General features: G+C 43.1%; 1 protein-coding gene across 1 annotated transcript in view; it reads left to right on the top strand.

Annotated features, from left to right (window-relative positions):
• Positions 1 to 19,349, top strand: part of SUSD6 (sushi domain containing 6) — a 100,479-nt gene extending 81,130 nt beyond the window's left edge. The window contains exons 4-6 of the mRNA XM_054971133.1: positions 317 to 455; positions 7,654 to 8,081; positions 14,525 to 19,349. Of these exons, the coding sequence (XP_054827108.1) occupies positions 317 to 455; positions 7,654 to 8,081; positions 14,525 to 14,550 (593 nt within the window). The 3' untranslated portion in view covers positions 14,551 to 19,349. The remainder of the gene's footprint in view (positions 1 to 316; positions 456 to 7,653; positions 8,082 to 14,524) is intronic.
• Positions 19,350 to 22,652: the final 3,303 nt, after the last annotated feature.

The following is a 22,652-nucleotide window of genomic DNA, read 5'->3' as shown; positions in this document are numbered from 1 at the left end:
CCAGGGCAACAGGAGTTCAGACAGTTCAGAAAATCCGTGCCTACTGTTGCCAAGAGAATTGATTGAAAGGCGCCAGACTGCCTGACTTGACAAACGGCTGATGAACACCACGAGCAGGGCTTGAAATGAGCACATGTTCGTCGGGAACTGGGCCTCACGAACAGCTTGCTCGCGAACAACTGATCGGGCTGTTTGTGGCTTTTTTTTGTTGGTATTGCTGTTTGTGCCCACCTCTAGTTTGCACTCTTTTGTGTGCTGCTGATGGCAAACAATGCTTCTTGAAAGAACTTAAAAATTTCTTGCTTTGGCTTTACAGATAAAGATTCTCCTCCAAGTATAGGAGTGCCCACTCTATCCATAGTGGCTTCCACAGCAAGCTCAGTGGCCCTCATCCTTCTTCTAGTTGTACTATTTGTTTTGCTGCAGCCAAAATTGAAGTCCTTTCATCACAGCAGGTGAGTTTGAGCAGATGACCTTCAATGGAAGGGCAGTTGGTTGTGCTTGTCATCGCTTACAGGTGATCTGGCATATGTCTTTTGCTTAATTTTGTTACCTTAAAATCTCAATTTCTTTTTCAGCTGCCTTTAATTTTTTTTTTTTTTGCTTTCAAAAGGTCCAGTTTGGGGAGGCACATCCATCTACTTTCTTGGCAAAAACTCCCCATTATGCTATGGATCCTGTATCTGCCTTGCACCAGTTAGCACTTGCCAAACCCTGCTAGGCATGTTTTGTGATCTGCCAGGAGCTTGAAAAGCCTCCTATCCTTGTTGCCTGAAGAGTTTATAAAATCAGAGGCTACCAAGACTGCATTTGGCTTGAGGATTCCCAGGTTGTGGATGTCTGTCATACGGAGCACTCTTGCCCGATATGGAGATAATCCAACTGTGGCAGCTCTCGAGCAGGCATTCCTCATATATACAGATTTATTTCTGCACTTTGATGTGAATTTAGCTGTAGGGTCTATATGGCTGGTTAAAGCAACACTTGGCACCACAGAAGTTTGTTTCTTTAGTACAGATGCTAGAGTGTGGGGCTCCAAATCATATCTGTGGGACTTATTTCTCATAGAACCTCTCTCTTAATAGGATGGAGGAAAGGCATGACTCAAGAAGAGGATAGTTTTAATAATCTATATTTTAAACAAATGGCAATACATGTTAAGGAACACAGTTTTCACCCATGCCTGGTGTATGTATTAAGAACAGCAATTCTTTTAATGAGGAGGTAAAGCTAGGGCTGCATGCACATGATACAACACAGAAATCCATTGTGAAGACTGCCAGAAACATCTGTGGTGCTTTTAAAAAAAAAACTGTATGTGGGCAGTTAGGCCCAAAGTAACAGACATTGCTTTGTTTCTTCATGGCTATGGCAATCCAGTCCCATCTGTTGTTCTGCCTTTTATACTCTCCAATCTTACATGTAAACAGAGATCTGAAGCTGAGGTTCAGGCCATGTAGTCCTCTAGTGTCTTTTCTTTTTTGCTTTTCGGTTAATGACTAAAAAAGGATCCAGCATGCCTCTTATCTCCCCCCGCCCAACTTCCTGGCTTGTTCCAGTAATTTTGATAGTTACCATAAGCCGTGAATTGCAGAGTCACTGAAGTTGATGTTCCTGCTTGATTTGAACATTTTAAAATAACATTCAGTTCTTGACTAAGTTTATCCTTGTTGAGAGGTTTTTTTCCCCTTTCAAGGAAGTATGTGTAGGATGAGAGGAAGCCTAGACAGATGTCTGGAAATGCTGAGAATTCTCCTTTCTACCACTGTCCAGCAAAGACTGTAGGCTGTGCTTCGTCATCATTTTGTCAGTCAGTCTGCTCTTAAGCCCTGCGTATGCAGCTGTACTGTCTCTAGGGTTCACTCCCAGGTTTTCTCATTGAGAGTGAGTGGTTAGTGCATTTGACTAAGATTAGGGAAACCTGAGTTCGAATTCCTACTTGGTAGTGAAGCTCATTGAATGACCTCAGGCCAGTATTGCTTCTTAACCTATCTCTTAAAGGGGTTGTGTGGTGGGGGAGAAGGAGTGGAAACATGTATGTCATTCTGAGCTCCATGACAGAAGGACAGGATAAACATTAAATGCTAATGTGGACAAGGAGATTTGAAACTTGCTGTTTATCCAGAAAAACTGGTTCACAGAGTCCTTGGTTGATGGTGGGATACCAGCCCAGAAAGTTTGTGATAAAAATTATAAGATGTAGAAGTGATAGGCCTAGGATTTCCTGTGTGGGTTATAGTATAGCAATGCAAGCTTCCCCCCTAAAAGTCGGGGACAGAGAGTAGCATTGTCATCACGCCATCCCCTGGTGTGCAGCGTCCCTCAGGGGGCGAGTCTCTCCCCAATATTGTACAATATATGCCCCCCCCAGGTGATCAATAGTTTTGGGCTGGGTTGTCACCAGTATGCTGATAACACCCAGTGATATCTGTTGGTGGACAGCCAACCAGACACTGTGCCAGACACCCTGGCCAAGGATTTGGACACTGTGGTGGCATAGTTGAGACAGAGTCACTTGAAATTAAGACCTCTGAAGACGAAGGTCCTACATCTGCGGCATGGGACAATGGGTATGGGGATCTGGCTCCCATCTTTTGATGGAGTGCAGTTAATGCCTGCATTGACGGTGAGGAGCCTGGGTGTCATGCTGGATGCCACCCTCTCTATGAGGGCCAGGTAGCAGCAGTTGCCAGGTCTGCATTTTTCCATCTTTGGCAGGCCAGGCAGCTTGTCCCCTATCTCTCCTTCCAGAACCTAGCTACAGTAATCCATGCAATGGTCACCTCCAGAATGGACTACTGTAACTCACTCTATGCAGGGTGGACCTGGGAATTGCAGCTGGTTCAGAATGCAGAGGCAAGTCTCCTTATGGCAACACCACTTAGGGCACATGTTCATCTGCTCTGGCTTCAAGTTGAGTTCCAGATCTGGTTCAAAGTTTTGGTGTTGACAGTTAAAGACCTTCAGAGACTGGAACCAGTATACCTGCATCTCCCCATATGTCCCTCGGGGGGTTCTGCATTCTGCAGACAAGTAGCTGCTGATGGTCCCTGAGGGACATTCACTTGGCCTTGACCAGGGCCAGAGCTTTTGCGGCCCTGGCACTGGCTTGGTGGAATGCTCTTCTGGTTGATATCTGGGCTTGCGAAATCCGTTGCAGTTCTGCAGGGCCTGTAAAATGGAGTGGTTCTGCCAAGCCTTCCGCTGAGACAATTCATTGCTCCTCTTGACTGCCTGTGTCCTGCCATCCCTGCCCTGGATATGATATTTTAAAATTTGCCAACTGCTCTTTGCAGCTTATTCTACCTTTAACTGAAATTCACAGCAGATGCCTCTTTGTACTAGTAACTGTTGATATTGGTATGGTTTTATTGTTTTAATGTAAATTACATCTGTATGTTATAGTGTTGTTGCGACCTGGCCTGATCCTGCTTGTGGGAAGGGTGGGATATAAATCTAATAAATGAAATGAAAATGGAATGAAAGTGTAAAGTTTATAGAGCTAGTTAACTTACAGTAGCTGTAAGTGCTGCATTGTGAGGCCAAAGTTTCCATATTCAAATCTCAGCTCAGTCAATAAACTCACTGGGTAGCCTTAGGCAAGGCCCACTTGATTAACCTCAGTTCCCCACCTGCTGTATGTTCTGGCATAATAATAGCCTGCTTTGCAGTGTAGTGGTTAGAATGAGAGAGATACAAGGACTATAAACACAAAGGAAGAAAATGATTTTTAATATTTACAAACTGCCTTTGATGACATTTGTTTTTATGGTTTGTGTTTTGAGTATGATTACACACTCAGAACACAATGAACACTGGTGTGAGTGTAAAATTTAGTAGATTAAAGATTCATTATAATAACATTCAAGCTGAGCATTACAAATTTTATATATCTGCACTTAATGCTAGTAGCTTATTTTCCAGCACTTTTGGGGGGACATTCACTTTAGCGCTCTTGTGTGAATAGAATTACGTGGTTTCAGTTGAAGGCCCCTTCTTACTCTAACCCCCCTCCAGTTCCAGACATCGTATTCTGAATGACTGATATGACAGGCACCCCCCCCCCTTCACTCCCCCATTGTGAGGCAGATTTTTCTGCCAAAATTCAGTTTTGCCTACTTTGGCTAAGGAGGCCCCAAGTAGTGTGTTAATCTTTGTGGTTGGAAAGTCTGTTTATCCCACCCTGACATCAGATACAATTGTGGAACTTGATGGGAAGAAGCAAGTGCCTTCTCCCTTTTTTGTTGGAAATGGCAGCAGAGACTGTATAATGTTCAGAAGGAAATAACTTTATTTAACAAGTAGGGATTGAGTAAGAGGGAATGGAAGTGCTGAGGTAGACTTTTCTTGTTAGTACAGAATACCCTTTGAGTTACAGGCAAAATAGTTTCCTTGAAGCTTAGTTTCTTATATTCTTGGTTCTTAACAGCGAGAGGTGTTTTACTTAGTTCTTTAGCTACAGCAACAGTGTTTCTTCACAGAGTTTCCTATGACAGCTCAGTTTTCCTGAAGTTAGTTTAAAAACTGTTTCCTCTTTACAACAGACCCAGGGTCCTCCTCAGAGCCAAACCCCTTTTAGAAACTGGGTAGGAATTAATCCTCCTATGAAGATATAACCATTCCTCTTTTGGCTTGAAAGGGAGTCTTACCTACTAACCAATCACTCTTGCCAGTAAACACTCCCAGTTCTATGGTGACTGTGTCAAGCAGGCTTCAGCTTCTGCTGACACTTATACTAAGAATTCTTAAATAGAATTCTTCTTCAGGACAATGATATTACAATTAAGTCACAAATTTTCCCTCCCTCCAGAGGGGAGCCTGTCTGATGTTCCCTGTCACACTCACTCACAAACTCCATCTGAACAATCCTGTCTGAAACCAACGTTAGCCCGGCTCTAACTGACCAATTAGAGATGAGGAAGCAGCCTGTCACTCAAGCTCTCCATTCTAAGCAAGTGTTAGCTGCTGCACTTAGGAAACCTGCTTTCAGGTGCAGTTTGTCACATCTGACAATAGGCAGCAGTTTTTCAGTGGACTGAGGGAAGGGGAGGAGGAAAAAAAATCAGTTTGAGATATTGAACCTAACCCTGAGCCAATGTATGCTTCAAATACATTGCACTACAAGTCTGGTAATAGCTTCTGTTCCAGTTCTTCCTCCAGTTCACCATACATTGTTGTAATGGAATGTACAGTTCTAAAATAACTCATGTTCACATGTGAGAATTAAATGTCTTCCATGCACACAGGATACATGATCAGGCAGCATCTGTTTATTGTTCTCTTTAAGAGCATTTTGCAAGATCTGAATACCACAACATTTATTATTAGCTTCTGGTTCATAATTGCTCAAGGTCCATGATTGCTAGCAGAAAAGCCACTGAAATTTGTGCTCAGTTCTAGAATTTGTGTTCAGTGCTAGTGCACAATCCTGAGACATACACAATCTGCACTTCTATCATATTAGAGCAAGATTGAAGTCCCACAGCAGCTTAAAGACCAACAAGACTTCCAGGGTATAAGCTTTTGAGAGTCAAGCTCCCTTCTTCAGATATGTGATGCAAGGAGTTTTGATTTTCAAAAGATCTTTAAGGTGCTACGGGACTCAAATCCTGTTCTTCTACTGCTGACCAACATGGCTACCCATCTGAAACTATCAATCATATTAAGTATCCCTCATCATTGATAACTACTGAAGTTACCATATCACACATTAGGGAAGGGCCTCCAGAGAGACTAACACTGTCATCTTTTGTCTTTAAGAAACTAATAATTGGGTGGGGGGGGGGGAAGGATTCCTGTGTCCCTGTAGAGGTGTGACAGCCTTTGGTAACCTTTGTATCGTTAAACTCACTGTTTTCTGTGACGTTGGATAAGGAACATGTTTTCGTTTGCCATGTAAACAATCAAGCTTTCTGTGATGGTTTTCCACCTTCATACCAATTGCCCTCACAAGAATAGTACTTTTATATTTAATACACATAAGGTTTGATTCCATCCATCTTTTTTGCCAATGTCCACCATCTGTTGCAGACCACAGACTCCTCCATCCTCCTAGGAGCAGCATTTTGTGCTGCAGTTGGAGGGGGAAAGTGAAAAATTTCTTCACTGATGGAAATGCTTCCATCAGCAGCATCCGTGCCATGCTGTATATACTTTGTTGTTGTGATTGGATTTGGCAGGAGGGTGTAGTAGGGAAACAAGCAGTCAGTGAAAGGATGTGTGTGTTATATGCTGTCAAGTCATCTCAGACTTATGGTGAGCCTATGAATGAAAGAACTAGAAAAAGTTCTATCATTAACAGACTTGCTCAGATCTTGCAAACTGGAGAACATGACTTTTTTTATTGAGTCAAGCCATCTCACGTTGGGTCTTCCTCTTTTCCTACAACCTTCTACTTTTCCTAGCATTATTGACTTTTCCAGAGAAACTTGTCTTCTCATGATGTGACCAAAGTAAAATAGCCTCACTTTTGTCATTTTAGCTTCCAGGAAGAATTCAGACTTGATTTGATCTAGAACCCACTTACTTGTCTTTTTTGGCCATCCATGGTATCTGCAAAACTCTCCGCCAGCACCACATTTCAAATTAATCAATTTCACATCCAAGCATAGTAATGGGGAATGCCATAGGGATAGGGCAGGGAAAATAGCTCCAGAAAACTTAAGCAAGCAAGTTGAGCCATATATGGCAGAGAAGGATAGTAGAGGATAGTAAAGAGAGCAGATGGGCTTATTATGTCAGATGCCAGCTCAACAAGCATCCTGGGCCGTGGGCAGAAGCTTGAGCTGAGGCTGTTTCCTAATGTATTTGAGGAGCAGAGACTTTAAAAGCAGATTTTCCCTTCAGTAAAGTAATTGGGCAAGTGATAATGGCATCTCTCCCTACCTGGGCTCTGCAGAATACAAAAACCAGATGTCATTGACTACTTGGCTATGTCAAAAACTAAACAGAGAGCACAGTGCTTCCTGCTTTCACTTTGGTAACTAGAGGGGAGAAAGAGGGTATCCAGTGATGGTGGCAAGCAGGAACTCTGTGCCCATTGGAAAAGACAAAATAGTCCAGCCCCATTTTGTACTGGCCAGATTTGGGTTCAGAATTTCAATTCAGCCCTGCAACAGACACAGATAATTTGTCATCTTTGCTTCCCTGCCGTAAGATAACCCAGCTGGAGTTGGCCAACTAATGCATAAGGCTTTCTTTGCAATGCAGGTAATTTGGCATTTGCTTATCAAGGTTGGTACCTAAAATGCTGAGGTGATCCCAACTCTTGTGACATGATGGTCCTGTCCGCACTGAGCCTTCAGGCAATTGCCTGAGCGTGTTCCATGCCAATCAGCCTCTATTTCTGTGTAATTCTTGTCTTGTTCTATGAAACAGCAAAAAGAAGAATGAGAACTGAATAGGCTTTTCAGAAACCTTCATATTACAGCACGAGAGGTGCAGTTGCATGCAGCACGCAGCAAATATAAATGCATCTATTTAATCGCTGCCAACTGAATTAAAGGTGCATCCAGCTGTGAAGTGAGCAGGTTGTGAAGTTTGCATGTCTGAAGGAGCACAACTCTAGGAACGCTGCCAGCATAGCATTCTGCAAACGCTTTTGTGTTTTATTATGCTAAACATAATACATATTTCTTTAAAATCTGAATGCAGGCGTGATCAAGGTGTTTCTGGGGACCAGGTTTCCATCATGGTGGATGGCGTTCAGGTGGCTTTGCCATCCTATGAAGAAGCTGTTTATGGCAGTACTGGAAACTGCATCCCTCCCTCAGATTCACGGGTACAGATTGTCCTGTCAGAGGGAGCTGGGCAGAGTGGAGCAAGGGAGATGCAACAACCACCACCAGACCAAGGGGATCGTAACTGCTTTGCTGGGGAGGATGAAGTCCCTGGACACTCTGGACTGTGTGAAGCAGGCAGTTCTCACCACTCAGAGGCTGTTCTAGTGCATCAAGCCACTTCCTCGTCCTGGGTTGCTGGTGTGTCTAGTAGCAGATCTGGGCACAAAGAAGCTCCAGACACGGAAAGCAGTGATGTACAAAGCCTTCTATCACTCACTTCCTCAGAGGACTACACAGATGGTAAGCATATAAGCCTTCATGTATGAACTTCTGTTAGCAGGAATAAGGGTACAAAACTCATAAGAACATAAGAACATAAGCAAAGCCATGTTGGATCAGGCCAGTGGCCCATCCAGTCCAACATTCTGTCACACACAGTGGCTAGAAATCCAGTGCCATCTAAAGGACTGTCAGTGAGGCCAGGACACCAGAAGCCCTCCCACTGCCTTCCTTCCAGCACCAAGACAACAGAGCACCACCTCCCCACAAAGAGAATACCATCTATCTCCTGTGGCTAATAGCCACTGATGGACCTCTGCTCCATATATTTGTCCAGTCCCCTCTTGAAGCTGGCAATGCTTGTAGCTGCCACCACCTCCTGTGGCAACGAATTCCATGTGTTTATCACCCTTTGTGTAAAGTAGTATTTTCTTCTATCTGTTCTAACCCGACTGCTCAATAATTTCATAGAGTGCCCACGAGTTCTTGTATTGTGAGAAAGGGAGAAAAACACATCTTTCTCTACCTTCTCTAACCCGTGCATTATCTTGTAAACCTCTATCATGTCTCCCCTCAGTCGTCTTTTCTCCAGGCTAAAGAGCCCCAAGCGCCTCAATCTTTCCTCATAGGGAAAGTGTTCCAACCCTTTAATCATTTTAGTTGCCCTTCTCTGTACTTTTTCCAGTGCTATGATATCTTTTTTAAGGTGTGGCGACCAGAACTGTACACAGTACTCCAAATGAGGCCTCACCATCGATTTATACAGAGGCATTATGATACCGGCTGATTTGTTTTCAATCCCTTTCCTAATAACCCCTAGCATAGCATTAGCTTTTTTTATGGCAGTCGCACACTGTGCTGACGTTTTTAGTGAGTTATCTATCATGACTCCAAGATCTCTCTCTTGGTCAGTCTCCGCCAGTTCAGACCCCATCAACTTGTATTTATATTTTGGATTTTTGGTTCCAATGTGCATTACTTTGCACTTGGCTACATTGAACCTCATTTGCCACATGGATGCCGACTCTTCTAGCCTCGACAGATCCCTTTGGAGTGCCTCACAATCCTCTCTGGCTTTCACCACCCTGAACAATTTCGAGTCATCTGCAAATTTAGCCACTTCACTGCTTAATCCCAATTCCAAATCATTAATAAACAAGTTAAAAAGCATTGGACCCAATATCGACCCCTGTGGCACCCCACTGCTCACCACCCTCCACTGTGAGAAGTGCCCGTTTATACTCACTCTGTGTTTCCTATTAATTAGCCAGTTTTCGATCCACAAGAGGACTTGGCCCTTTATCCCATAGCTACTGAGCTTACTTAGGAGCCTTTGATGAGGAACTTTGTCAAAAGCTTTCTGGAAGTCAAGATAAACAATATCTATCGGGTCTCCCTTGTCCACTTGTTTGTTCACTCCCTCAAAGAACTCTAACAGATTGGTGAGACAAGATCTTCCCTTACAGAACCCATGCTGAGTTTTCCTCATCAGCTTTTGGTCATCAATGTGCCCACTAATTTTATTTTTGATAATAGTTTCCACCAACTTACCCGGTATTGACGTCAGGCTGACTGGCCTGTAATTTCCCGGATCTCCCCTGGAACCTTTTTTAAAGATGGGGACAACATTAGCTACCTTCCAGTCCTCAGGAACAGATGCAGAGTTTAATGACAGATTACATATTTTTGTGAGGAGATCTACAAGTTCACACTTGAGTTCTTTCAGAACTCTTGGATGTATGCCATCTGGGCCCGGTGATTTATCAGTTTTTAAATTATCTAGCAGTCGCATAACCACCTCTCTCGTCACCTCAATGTGACTCAGGTCTTTCAAAACCCCTCCCAAAGTCAGTGGTTCCGGAGTGGGCATGCACTTCTTATCTTCCACAGTGAAGACAGAAGCAAAGAACGCATTCAGCTTCTCGGCCATTTCCCTATCACCCTTTAGTAATCCTTTTACGCCTTGGTCATCCAAGGGCCCCACTGCCTCCCTAGCTGGTTTCCTACTTCTAATATATTTAAAGAATTGTTTATTGTTTTTCTTTATGTTCTTTGCAGTATGCTCCTCATATTCCCTTTTTGCCTGTCTGATCACAGACTTGCACTTTTTTTGCCACAGCTTATGCTCCTTTTTATCAACCTCACTCCGACTAGTTTTCCACTGCCTAAAAGAATCCTTTTTACCTTTTACAGCTTCTATTACATTGCTTGTTAACCATGCTGGCCTTTTCCTAAACCTATTTGTGCCTTTCCTAACCAGCGGTATATATTTAATTTGAGCTTCCAGGATTGTAGTTTTAAATAGTCTCCAAGATTCCCCAAGTGTTTTGACCTTTTTTACTTTCCCTTTCAGTTTCTTCTTCACGTACCCCCTCATCTCAGAAAAGTTACCCCTTTTGAAGTTAAACATGGCTGTGTTGGTCTTATTAGGCAATTTCCTATTTATACATATGTTGTACTCAATAACATTATGGTCACTGTTCCCAAGTGGTGCAATCACATTTACATCTCTCACCAGGTCTTCAGCATTACTGAGGACCAAATCCAGGATCACCTCTCCCCTAGTAGGTTCTGTAACCATCTGTTCCATAGCACAGTCATTGAGACAGTCTAGAAACTCACTTTCTCTCCCCCGATTCGAACACCCATTGGCCCAGTCAATGTGTGGGTAGTTAAAATCACCCATTACAACACAGTTTTTTTGTTTAGCAGCCATCTTTAATCCTGTCATCATTTTATAATCCTCCTCTATTTTCTGATCTGGAGGGCGATAACAAACTCCCACAGTTAAGTTTCCATTTGGGCCCGTAATTTCAACCCATAGCATTTCCAGAAGCGAATCTAATTCAGTTACCTTCTCAATCTTACTGGAATGTATACCTTCTCTGACATATAGAGCCACCCCACCACCAACCCTTCCCTCCCTATCCTTCCGATATAATTTATATCCAGGAATCACCGTGTCCCACTGATTTTCCTCATCCCACCAAGTTTCTGATATGCCCACAATGTCTATGGATTCGCCCAACACTAAACATTCCAGCTCCCCAATTTTACCTCGGACACTTCTAGCATTTGTATATAAACACCTGTAACTTCCCCGGCACACTTTGCCTCGAGACGTAGTTAGGTCATCTGCACTGTTTGTCTCCATCTCAGTTGACAACTCTAATCTATCTCCCTGTAGAAGTGTTATACCTAGCCCTTCATCTCTCTGAGATGAACCATCCTGAACCAGAGACACTTTATCTCTTGTCGGCTTTCCCCTAGCATTTAGTTTAAAAACTGCTCTGCCACCTTTTTGATTTTAAGTGCCAGCAGCCGGGTTCCTTCTCGGGACAAGTGGAGACCGTCTCTCTTGTACAGCTCCCGCTTGTCCCAAAAAGAATCCCAGTGCCTAACAAACTTGAACCCTTCCTCCCTACACCATCGTCTCATCCACGCATTGAGACTCCTGATCTGCGTTTGTCTCTCTGGCCCTGCGCGTGGAACAGGTAGCACTTCTGAGAAGGCTACCTTGGAGGTCCTGGCCTTGAGTCTCCTGCCTAACAGCCTAAATTTTTGTTCCAAGACCTCACGACTGCATTTCCCAACATCGTTGGTTCCAACATGGACCACGACCGCTGACTCCTCCCCAGCACTATCTACCAGCCTATCTATAACACGCGTAATGTCCGCTACCTTCGCACCAGGCAGGCAAGTCACCATACGGTCAGAACGCGGTTGTGCCACCCAGCTATCTACTTGTCTAAGGATCGAATCACCAACTACCAAGAGCCTCCCTCCCGCCCCACCCAGGGATGGTTCCTTGATGCGAAAGGAAACCTGCTCACCAACTGAAGAAGAGGTCCCTTCTGAGGGCATGTTCCCCTTATCCTCAGTACGGTGCCCTGATTCCACAAGATCCTCATTCTCCTTGACAACAAGAACGCTGCCATTTTTAGAGTGGGACACATCTGTCCTGTCCCTGAGAATCTTGTCCTCGTGCCTATCTAACTGTCTCCGCTTCTCCAGGTCAGCCACCTTGGCCTCAAGGGTACGTACTTGTTCCCTGAGAACCAGGAGCTCCTTGCAGCGAGCACACATCCAGGACTTCTGACCAGAAGGCAGATAGTCATACATGTGACACTCAGTGCAATACACTGGAAAGCCCCCAACCCCCTGCTGGCATTCTGACTTCATTATTCTGTTTTAGGAATAACACACTAAGAGGAAAGAAAACGGCTATGATCCCCCGGCTAAGAGCCACAGGCCAAGAGCCCTTTAGCTCTCGCCCTTCGGCTCGCGCCAAGGGCTCGCGCCCCTGCCCAGCAGTTGCCTTTTCAATGCAAAAGGTCACTTCCTGCTAAGCACAGGAGGTGAGCACAAAGGGGGTGTGTGGCTTGTACTCCAGCAACCCCCAGCAGCCTTACAAACACACTCACCCTCAAACACAATCAAGCCCAAACACACTCAGCCTCAAAACTACACTCAAATCAACCCAAAACTACACACAAAAAGCCCCAAAGCTAGAGAGGACCACCCTTAGCTTCTCAGCTTAACCCACCACAGCCAAGAAAGGCAAAAAGCCCTTACCTCCTCTAGCAGCTGCAGACCATGTGCTCCTGAGCCCAGGTGACTCTGCTCTGCCCTGCCCCTGCCCAGCAGTTGCCTTTTCAATGCAAAAGGTTACTTCCTGCTAAGCACAGGAGGTGAGCACAAAGGGGTGTGTGGCGTACTCCAGCAACCCCCAGCAGCCTTACAAACACACTCACCCTCAAACACAATCAAGCCCAAACACACTCAGCCTCAAAACTACACTCAAATCAACACAAAACTACACACAAAAAGCCCCAAAGCTAGAGAGGACCACCCTTAGCTTCTCAGCTTAACCCACCACAGCCAAGAAAGGCAAAAAGCCCTTACCTCCTCTAGCAGCTGCAGACCATGTGCTCCTGAGCCCAGGTGACTCAACTCATAGTTGTTTTAGAGTGCCCTCAGCTGCTTAAGCAGAAAAACTACAAGGGAGAACATTATATAAGGATTAAAAAATTAGGGACACCTAATTTTTCTCTTTTCTCCATCATACGTGCATCATACGTGCAAACAAGGTTCTAGAATGGGTAGCCTGTGTTCAGAATCCCCAGTGGAGGATATTCATGGTTATAAACTTGCAGCAGAGTGACAATAGTGTCAGAAAATTGTGGAATTTCTCATTTTCCTTTTAGGGCTGTAGAGGACAGTCATCTGTCACTTCCTTTCTAAACTCATTCCCCTCCAAATGGATCTCCCAGGAAGTTCAATCTCTGCTTTATCCTTAAGAAGCCCACAATCTGCCACTCAAATATCTATTTACTTAGAGTATCAAATTAGTGAAGTGTTCTAAATGCATATAATTTGTTCCAATTTAGAGCTTTGGGGCTTCATGTTGGCAGCAAAAGTTGAGCATATTGTATGAGAAGGAGACTCTGTCATGTATTTCTTCAAGTTCTGTGTTATCTTCCTAAAGAAAGCAAGTTAATGCTTCATGGTGAGAGCTAGAAACTGGATGGATAAACTTCAGTAAATTTCACTGCCTTCAGTAAGCTTACTCCCAAGTAAAAACACAAAAGATTGAAGCCTATTCCAATGCCAGTTTTTACTAACTTTCACTTGGTTCAATGCAATTTACTCCCAAATAATGCTAGTCTTTTAAAGTGCCATAGAGCACTCTTGGTGGTTTCTGCCGCAATTAAACTAATTCCAGTGCTGCTTGTTCGAGTTTTTTCTCTTAATGTTCATTGATGTCTAATCCTTTATTCATGCATCTGACGAAGAGAGCTGTGGTTCGTGAAAGCTTATGCCTCAGTAAAGGTGGTTAGTCTTGAAGATGCTGCTGGACTTTTTTTTTTTGCAACTCCAGACTAACATAGCTAACTCCTCTGGTTCTTTATTCCACTGAAATCAAAGGGAGAATTTCCATTGTCTTCTATAGGACAGTGGCCTGCATGGCTAGTATGGCTAGTATAGAAGGCCTGGATGTCTCACAGGAAAAGTCCTCAGCCTAGGTGGCAGCGATTCCTCCTCTCAGATGACCTGAGACGCTGCAATTGCTATTGTAAGGTTGCAGAGAGGAGGAAGAAGCCAGTGAAAATCAATGGCATTTCTCCCTTGTTTTCAATGGGATAACGGCACTGTGGTTGGAAGGGAAAGCAGATAAGGGAAATTATGGGTGCTTGCTGGGGCTCCAGGTTGTAGCACATGCCTCCACAAGCCACTTGTATGTTATGTGCTCCAAACTTTAGTCTCTTATCTAGCTGGTAAGATTCTTCAGGACTTTGTTACAGAACGTATTACAGAAAAGGTGGTGGTGATTTGAAGGTATGCTATGAAAGCTCCAAAAATAATCCAAAAATATATTGAGGCTGTGCTGTGTGCCATTTGGAACTTTGAAGGCAAACATTAAAAACATTTTAACTTGTAATTTTTTTCTTCTCCCTTAACAGATATTCCACTGTTGAAAGAAGCATGAGGTCTATTGCATTTGTCTTTCTTTCTCCATTTCCGCTCTCCTTCTTGGGATGGTGAGCACTGAGTGCAAGCTTCCCCCACCCTCCATGCTGTGCCCCGAAAATCTCCAAGCAAACGCTTCTTAGCTGAAGATCCAAAGGATGCCACCAGGATGCCTCCTCGATGCACCAGTGGGGTGTGCAGGGTGCCAGCCTTCCTCTTCCTCCTACTCAGTTCCATCTCCCGCAAAGTGGGAGGGCAGGCTTCAGTGACTTGAGCTCCTCCTACCTCTCCCTGCCTTCAGCCAGATGTTTGTGTGGTCTCTGGAGAGCTGCTATTTACGTGTGCCTTGCTCCTTCTCCCACCGGCTTGTTGCAGCTTCTCACAGGCCTTACTAGCTTCTGGACTTCTGCTTGGAAAGCAGAGGCCAAAAATTGCTTGCTGTGTTGGGTGCAAATAGTGTCCTTCCATTTATTCTGTATCTTACAGAAGGCAAGACGGAACTCCTGTGGATGGGCTGAGAGGGAGGGAGCCCAGAGGGAGTCACACATACATACTGTACAGCTCTTGAGGCTTTCCAAATTGTATACCACATAATATAGCTGCACATCAACATGTTAGGCATCATAGACTTGGTTGAAAGGCAGTCATAGATGGCCAGCTTAAGGGGAGGGACCCTTACTGACAAGCTTAGGCTGTTACATTTCTTTATTTCCCAACAAGAGGGGAATAGAGTGCTCTTGTTGGAATAAAATATCCGTACCTCTGCAAGGTTCCTTTAAAAAAAAAAAGCTCTTTGTTCAGCCATTACATTCTTCTCTGAACTTTTTAGTGGGCTAAAATCTGGGGCTGTCTCAAGGTAGAGAACTTGGAACAATTTATCTGTCTTACACAAAGCATAGGAGCACCTCTGTGTGTGAGCCCATGTGGAGAATGAGTGCCCTTCTCTTAGGGGAGTCTCCCCTTCAGCAATACTGTGGCAGAACCCTAGTTCATCCAAAGCCTTCCCATGTGTAGAGTCCCCTGAGTTCACTGTGCCGTTGTGTCTCTTGTGTTCACTGCTATAATGCACCCTTTGCTTTGACCCATCATAATGGGAAAGTAATTTTGGCATCATTATCTCTATTGTCCCTTCTCATCTGTATGGAGGCAATGCCAAGAATTTTGAGTTTTTTAACTTGGGTTTTTGTGTGTTCCTCCCTCGTCTATCATAAAACCAGTCAATAGGAAAAAAGATCTAGTGTATTTGTAACTGGTGTGCCTGATTGCCTTGAATAAGCTACAGTCATAGTCTGCCTTAATAATTTGGAATGGAAAGAGCCATGCTGCTGCCTTGTTTAGTGGAAGACCCACCTCAGTCCCCCTTTTGCATTGCACACTGCTTCCACTTGAAAGCTTCTCCTTCCCTATGGAGGGAACATGTTTGCTGGGCCATCTTCTCTTCTGACGCAAATATGCTCTGTTCCGGTTCATTTGGCCTCTGCGGACGAATCAGTGCTGTTTCTAGTGTTATTTTGGAGTATGGATTTTCAGCCTTTTGTGTCTCCTGTAACCATATCTAGCTCCTTGCGGCATGGTCAAGATAGTCCTAAAGGACAGTGTGCAGAATCTATCTATATACATAGCAATGGAATATAACCCTATTCCAACTTGTGACACCTCTCTAAATTTTCATTCTTCATTCAGTTGGGATAGTTCATAAATTGTGCTAATATCCTTGAAATGGTATTTTGGCAGCTGAATTCGTAGTATAGATTTTTCCCCCATTAGGCTGTTATTAGCATCTGTGTTCTACATCTTTGGGAATTTCTTGGACAGCTTAGACATTAAACAGATATGTCAAGCCATTCACTGACTCAGGCCCTAATTCTGGAACTGATGTGTCACCTAAACTGCTTCAAGAATAATTAGCATGGCATTCCAACTGAGTCAATCCCAGTTCAGACTAGGAACTGGGATTGACTCAGTTTGAATGCCTGCTCTGCAGTGGAAGCTACTGTGGGCCCATCGCAATTGCTCAGCATAACCTGCCTCACAAGGATAAAATGGAGGAGGGGAGAATGATACAAAAATCTGCATTGGGTCCTGGTCAGGGAGAAAAGGAGGATATAAACTCAATTTTTTTAAAACAGTTGAGACCTTGAGCATTTGTAAGCAATATTCCTTTTAAAAATAAAACTGGATGTTTATGGAATGGAAATATAAACCACATCCTCCTCTGGCTATGGATGTTGAGATACTTTATTATTTTCTCTAGTTCTTAGGTTAATTTATGGAAAGCAGGGATGGCATCAGCTATTGGGTAAAATGCTCAGGTTATCCCTTCTTAATGCTTAGGCTAGAAACGAGTGGAGTATTAACTCTGTGATAACTTTTTAGAGCATATGAGAACTACTGAATTTGATGGACCACTGGCTGTGTAGCTGTTATGTGCCTAATAATTCATGTAACCTCTTCCAGCCTTGTGTATAGAAAGTCAGATACTACAAGCATAGACTCCTGTCTCTATTGTCTCTGTGACTTGGAAAAAGGTGGTCTTTGGATTCTGCAGGCTGACCTTTCCCCTTAAATGCTGGAACAATACCTCTAAATGTCTCCCATGTTCTGTTAGTCTTTCAAAGAATCTAAAATGGTGGTTGATCATATGAAGCTGCCTTTATGCTGAGTTGGGCCATTGATACATCTAGCCCAGATCTGTCGTCATTGACTGGAAGAGGTCTTTTCTAGCCCTGCTTCTTGAAGTCACCCCTCCCCTCTTTTAGCCTGGATATCCCAGATACTAAACTTGGTATCTTCTGCATGCAAAGCATGTTCTCCACCTGTTAGCTGTAGACCCTCTCTTAATCAGCACATCTAGAGGTTAAAAACAAATTTTTTAAAAAAAATTCTAAGTGCAGTGCTCCCTTTCCATGACTATCATTTACCATGCAGTGACTTACCACAGTGAGTGAGAAACCACCTGGTCAGCCAGTTGTCCTTATAGTCCTGTCAAGCAATGATCACTCTTCTTGTGCCAGAGAAATCTTTGAAAACAGAAGAGTAATAAGATTCCCATCAGTCCTTAGCCAAACAAATAGCTATTGTCAGGCTTACCAGGTGTTTGATGCACACAAAGGGTAAGTCACCACTTGGCAAATAGTTATATTGTGCTCCCTAATTTTCTGTTTTGTGTACAACACCATTATTGCTACAGTGTCTTTTGAAAACAGCTGATGATGAAACTGGAACATTGCTGGAGAGAGCATGAGAGAATCTGTGAAAATCTGAAACTTGACATCTGAGAGTCCATGCAAGTCAGAAGAAGCAAGATTTTTATGTTCCCCCTTTAATGTCTGACGTCCTCAGCTTTGAAGTTAACATTCATGTGAAATAAGTTAGGACTGTGGATAGGGGGAGAAGCTTCTTTGAGGACCTTTGTTTCTTTATTAAATTGCACATTTCTTTTTACATTATGATGGTGCATGTCTTCAGATATCTGAAGGAAATACTCAAAACAAACCATGGACAGAGGGAAAACTGGAGCATGCTAGATGTCTGGATGCAGGCTGCTCCCACCAAACTTTCCACAATACATCTTTAACACAGGTCTCTCTTAAGACTTGCTGTAACTAATTTATAAACAGGAGATGTTGATGAATGTGATAAGTGTCAGGAGATGATGCTATGGCTCAGCTACTTGTATTCCTTTATACGCAGTTTCAGGTAGGTAGCCATGTTGGTCTCTAAGGTGCCAATGAACTCAATCCCCTTTATAAGCAAATAGCAGGTATTACTCCATCCTGTCTAATTGGTGTAAAACACAAGCAATGTATGTGTATAAATATCATGTAAGGACTTTCCCTCAAATGCTGGGTACAAAGACCACAAAAGCTAGAACTTGCTTCAGCTTTTTGTAAGCTTTCTGTGGCAGTTTTCATGGGTGGTAGATATCATAAGTGGCCATTTCTTGACACCAGTTACTAATATGTCAGAAATACAACTACTTTATTGCACAACATTTGTCATAATATTTAAAATTACTTTTGTATGTAGGAGAGCATTCCCAGAGTCAAAGATGCCGATAGTAATTGCAGTAAAGGACTAGCACATACACAATTCATGTTGATATTTTACAGTATCTTAAGTCCTGTTGGGGACTGCGTCCACAACAAAGGCTACTGGTTATCATTGGTGATGCTTGCTGCTGAGTGTCAGGTGGAGCTGGTAGTCCCTGGAAGCAGATAGCTGGATACAAACATTATAGGTTTGTCTTTCAGATGTGAAGCACTCACCTTGTTCGCACATTGTTTAGAGGCACTAAATCTGGGAGAGCCTGGACCGGTTTGTGCTTTGCTTGGCTGTCATGTGTAGTGATGCCATAAAATGTTAAGGGCCGTACTGTGTCTGTAAGCATGCAGTGGATACCTGCTAAGATGCTGTGTTCAAAAGCAGCTCCCCAGCGCTTATGTACTGTGTCCCCCAAGTGGGAGATGCAGCATCTTCCCTTCACACACTTTGCACCATTTACAGCAAACATGATAGATTGGCTTTCATTCTCTTACTGCTTTTATATTAACCCAGCAAACATTTCCTAAGGGGCACTGCATACTAAAGTTCTTCATGGGTATTTTTGTACAAATCCTGCTTTAATTTGGTTTGATTCATTTTATGTTAGTGTTCTATGGACTTTGTTCAGTGCTTCATTCCTCCTTCTCTGGTTTGTTTCCTAGAGAATTCTTTATTTTTGAACTTGGCTACTTTTGTCACTTTCAGCTTCAGTGCTTGCTCCAAGGCGATGAGTTTTGAATAATTAGGCACTTCTGTGTTAATATATATATATATATATATATATATATATATATATATATATATATATATATATATATATATATATATATATATATATCTTGAGAGCCTGGCACCAACTTCTTTCTTCTAGGTGAACCAAGGAGAAGGGTGGTTTTCATTCTGCTAGAAATGTCAAGATTTGTTTTTCCACCTTTTTGCTTGGAAGCTCACACAGCCCAGACCAAATGTTGCATTGAAATACACACACACACAATTACACAGTGGGCTGGCTGCTGGTAACTAGAGAGACAAATGCAAGGGGAAACCCTGGTTGCCTTCAGTGCTCCATTTGTTTGAAATCTGAGTTGCACCACTGTGGAATTATTTTGCAGAATGGTACTCATATATGTGGGATTTAAAAATACATAATTAACGCTGTGCAGGATGTCAACAGTTTTATTTTGCTTTATTTTATATATATATATATTTTCTGGTATCCTGTACATTGCAGTGGGTGTGAAGATAGTATTTTAATATTTGTATAAAGTTTAATTTAATTTCAATTGTTCTATGTATATAACTGCATTTCTAAATTAAAAAAAAAAATCTTTTGAAGTGAATTGCCTGGCTTTTTTCATCTTTTAGAATACAAAAGCAGCCCTTGTTGAAAGCTCACAAATGAATAATGGCCATTACCTAAAGACTTTAATGCAGCAAGTCCATCATGATGTTCTGTGGGAACTAGCATCACGGGCTCCTGTGGAGAACTTAAGGGTCAAGAAAGAACCCATCTCTCCCAGCCTTGTCATGCTTCTGGGATTATTGTTGGAGTATCATTCTGCTATCAGCCTACCTACAGCTTGCAATCTCCTTTATACTAGTGCTCTGATTTGAGTATATGAGCTGAGTGTATGAGCAGTTTAATCCTTTCTAGACTTAAAAAAAAATCTCTTCAGTTCCCTCCATTCTATGACCTAATGCTTTAGAAAATGAATTGGAAGATGACCCTCAAAGTATGTATTGGTTAAGGGAATTTTTATGCCACCTCTCCTTAGGGAACTTGCCTGATCTGGCTTACAAAATAACTTAATATAAAACACAAACATTAAAGATGTAAATTAAAATCTAGCCTTAAACCCCAACTACAGCATAATAAAAATATCATTTAGCAGCTTAAAATAAGTTTGTTTTCAGACTAAAACACACTAAAAATGATTTTAGAAGGAACAACCCCTTAATCTGAAGCCTGAGTAAACAAAAATGTTTAGCAGCACTGAAAGTAAGGTAGGCAGCAGGTAAAACAAGGCATTGGTGGGTAGTAGGGGAGGACACAGATGTCAAAATGGCCTTGGAAGGGTTTTGTCCCCTTCCCGTCTAGTCTGCTGATGGAAGATTTGCTGGGGACAGGCCTGGTGGCAACCATCAGAAATTCACCACTCAGCCTTCTGCCTGTGGCCACCATACAACTGGGCTTGGCACTAGCACCAGCCACTGTACAAGTAGGCTACGCTTTTCTTGGGTAAGAGGCTGCTGGGGCGGGGGGAGGTGCTGAAAATGGAAGCAGATAAAGGTGGGTGGGTGGGAAGAGAAAAAAGCAGGAAGAGAGGCTACGGGGGCTTCCAGGGAAGGGGAAAAGAAAATAGGGGGAGGGGATACAAGAAAAATGAGATCTACATATGTAATACCTAACTCTGAACATGGCCCTAGAATGCAGATTGAAAAATCTGCTAAAGAAGTCCATATTTTAGTCAGAAAACTTAGATGCCAGAGATGTGGCCAACACAAGTACAACAACCAGGGTCACAAAAATTAATCATGCAAGGTTGATATAAATTTTTGTATTAAATCCAAAGTGCAACAGTGCAGAGGTGCAATATATATCAAACAAGATTTAAAGTGCATATATATACAAGAAGAGGTAGTCTATCGGGTAGACAATAAATATATTTCTATATACAATGAATATTCTGGTGGTGGGAGAGTGTAGACAGATGGAAGAATGCACACAGGAAATGTCCATATGTCCAAGAGTGGAAAAAGGATGTGTCCAGAGACACCTAGCCGACGGGCTACAGCTTGCTATTTCCAATTCCTGTTTCGGTCTTTCTTCATCCTGGGCTAGACTCTATGGATGTCCACTGGCATCTCCCCTTACTCCACACACCATTGCAGCTCCAAGTACACCGATAGTTAGTATTTATTGTCTACCCGATAGACAATATTGTTAGTATTTATTGTCTACCCGATAGACAATATTGTCTACTCAATATACACTGAGCCTCCTAAAATGATGTAGGTAAAATTATCCTTGGGCTAGAAGCCGATCATTAAATGCTTAAAAGAAAAAATCTTTCTTAAAAGACTGGGTAAAAACTAATATGTTAACATGGCACAACAAAATGAAGTAAGCGCTGGGCAACATCACGGGGAGGGCATGCCAAAGACAAAGTGCCACCACTGAAAAAGCCTTGTCTCTGGTTGCCACCCACTTCACCTCTGAAGTCAGGGGCACGGAGAGCAGCATGTCAGAAGAGGATCTTAACTGACAGGGTAGACAATATGGGTGGAGGTGGTCTTTCAAGAGCTCTGGCTCCAAGCCATTTAGGCCTTAGAACCAGCACCTTGAATTGTGCTTGGAAAACAGATGGGCAGCTTCTGCAGATCATTGAGCACAGGCAATCCCCAGGTTTGCAGAAACAGAACAAGGGAGAAAATGAATGTTTTTTTTTAAATGGAACATAGGAGAAAAGAAAAAAAGGTCTTGCTACACTATGTCATGAAATCTTGGTGGCCATTTTGAGGGTTGCATAGCAACATCGCAAACAGCGTTGCAAGGAGTCATCGCTGTAACTAGGAGAAGAGGAGGAGACTGGTCATTGACAGCACAGGAAAGAGAGGCAGCAGTTAAAGCAGTGTGAAGAGGAGAGCGCTGACAGTGGACAAGGGAAGGAGGGAGGGACAGGAGACGTAGGAAGGAGGATGCAAATAACCAAGGGAAAGAGGCAGCATGAAGGAATGAGGAGGTGAAGGATATGGGCGAAACCAGCAGGGGCCAAAAATCAATCAGAGGAAGTGGGGACCTGCAGGGATAGGTGGAATCTCCTCTCCGTTGTGAGCTTCTCACTGGTCCCCATTTGCACAATACAACAAACTCTGTGATACATTGGCATAGAATTTGCACATCAGTTCTTAGGCCTGGCATTTAAGACAGTAATCCAAGCAGATACATTGGATATGAAAGCAGTCATGGCATGATACAGAGATGGTTTGAAAACCATAGTTGGCCTCTATACTTCCTCAGTAGAGAATATGTGCCCGTGGCTGAGAAAAAAAAACACTGAAGAGACATCTTTTGTG

The sequence above is a fragment of the Eublepharis macularius genome, chromosome 2 (genome assembly GCF_028583425.1).
Source record: "Eublepharis macularius isolate TG4126 chromosome 2, MPM_Emac_v1.0, whole genome shotgun sequence".
In the NCBI taxonomy this organism is placed as follows: domain Eukaryota; kingdom Metazoa; phylum Chordata; class Lepidosauria; order Squamata; family Eublepharidae; genus Eublepharis; species Eublepharis macularius.
Note: the sequence above shows the minus strand (reverse complement) of the source record. Positions and strands in the feature narration are given on the sequence as shown.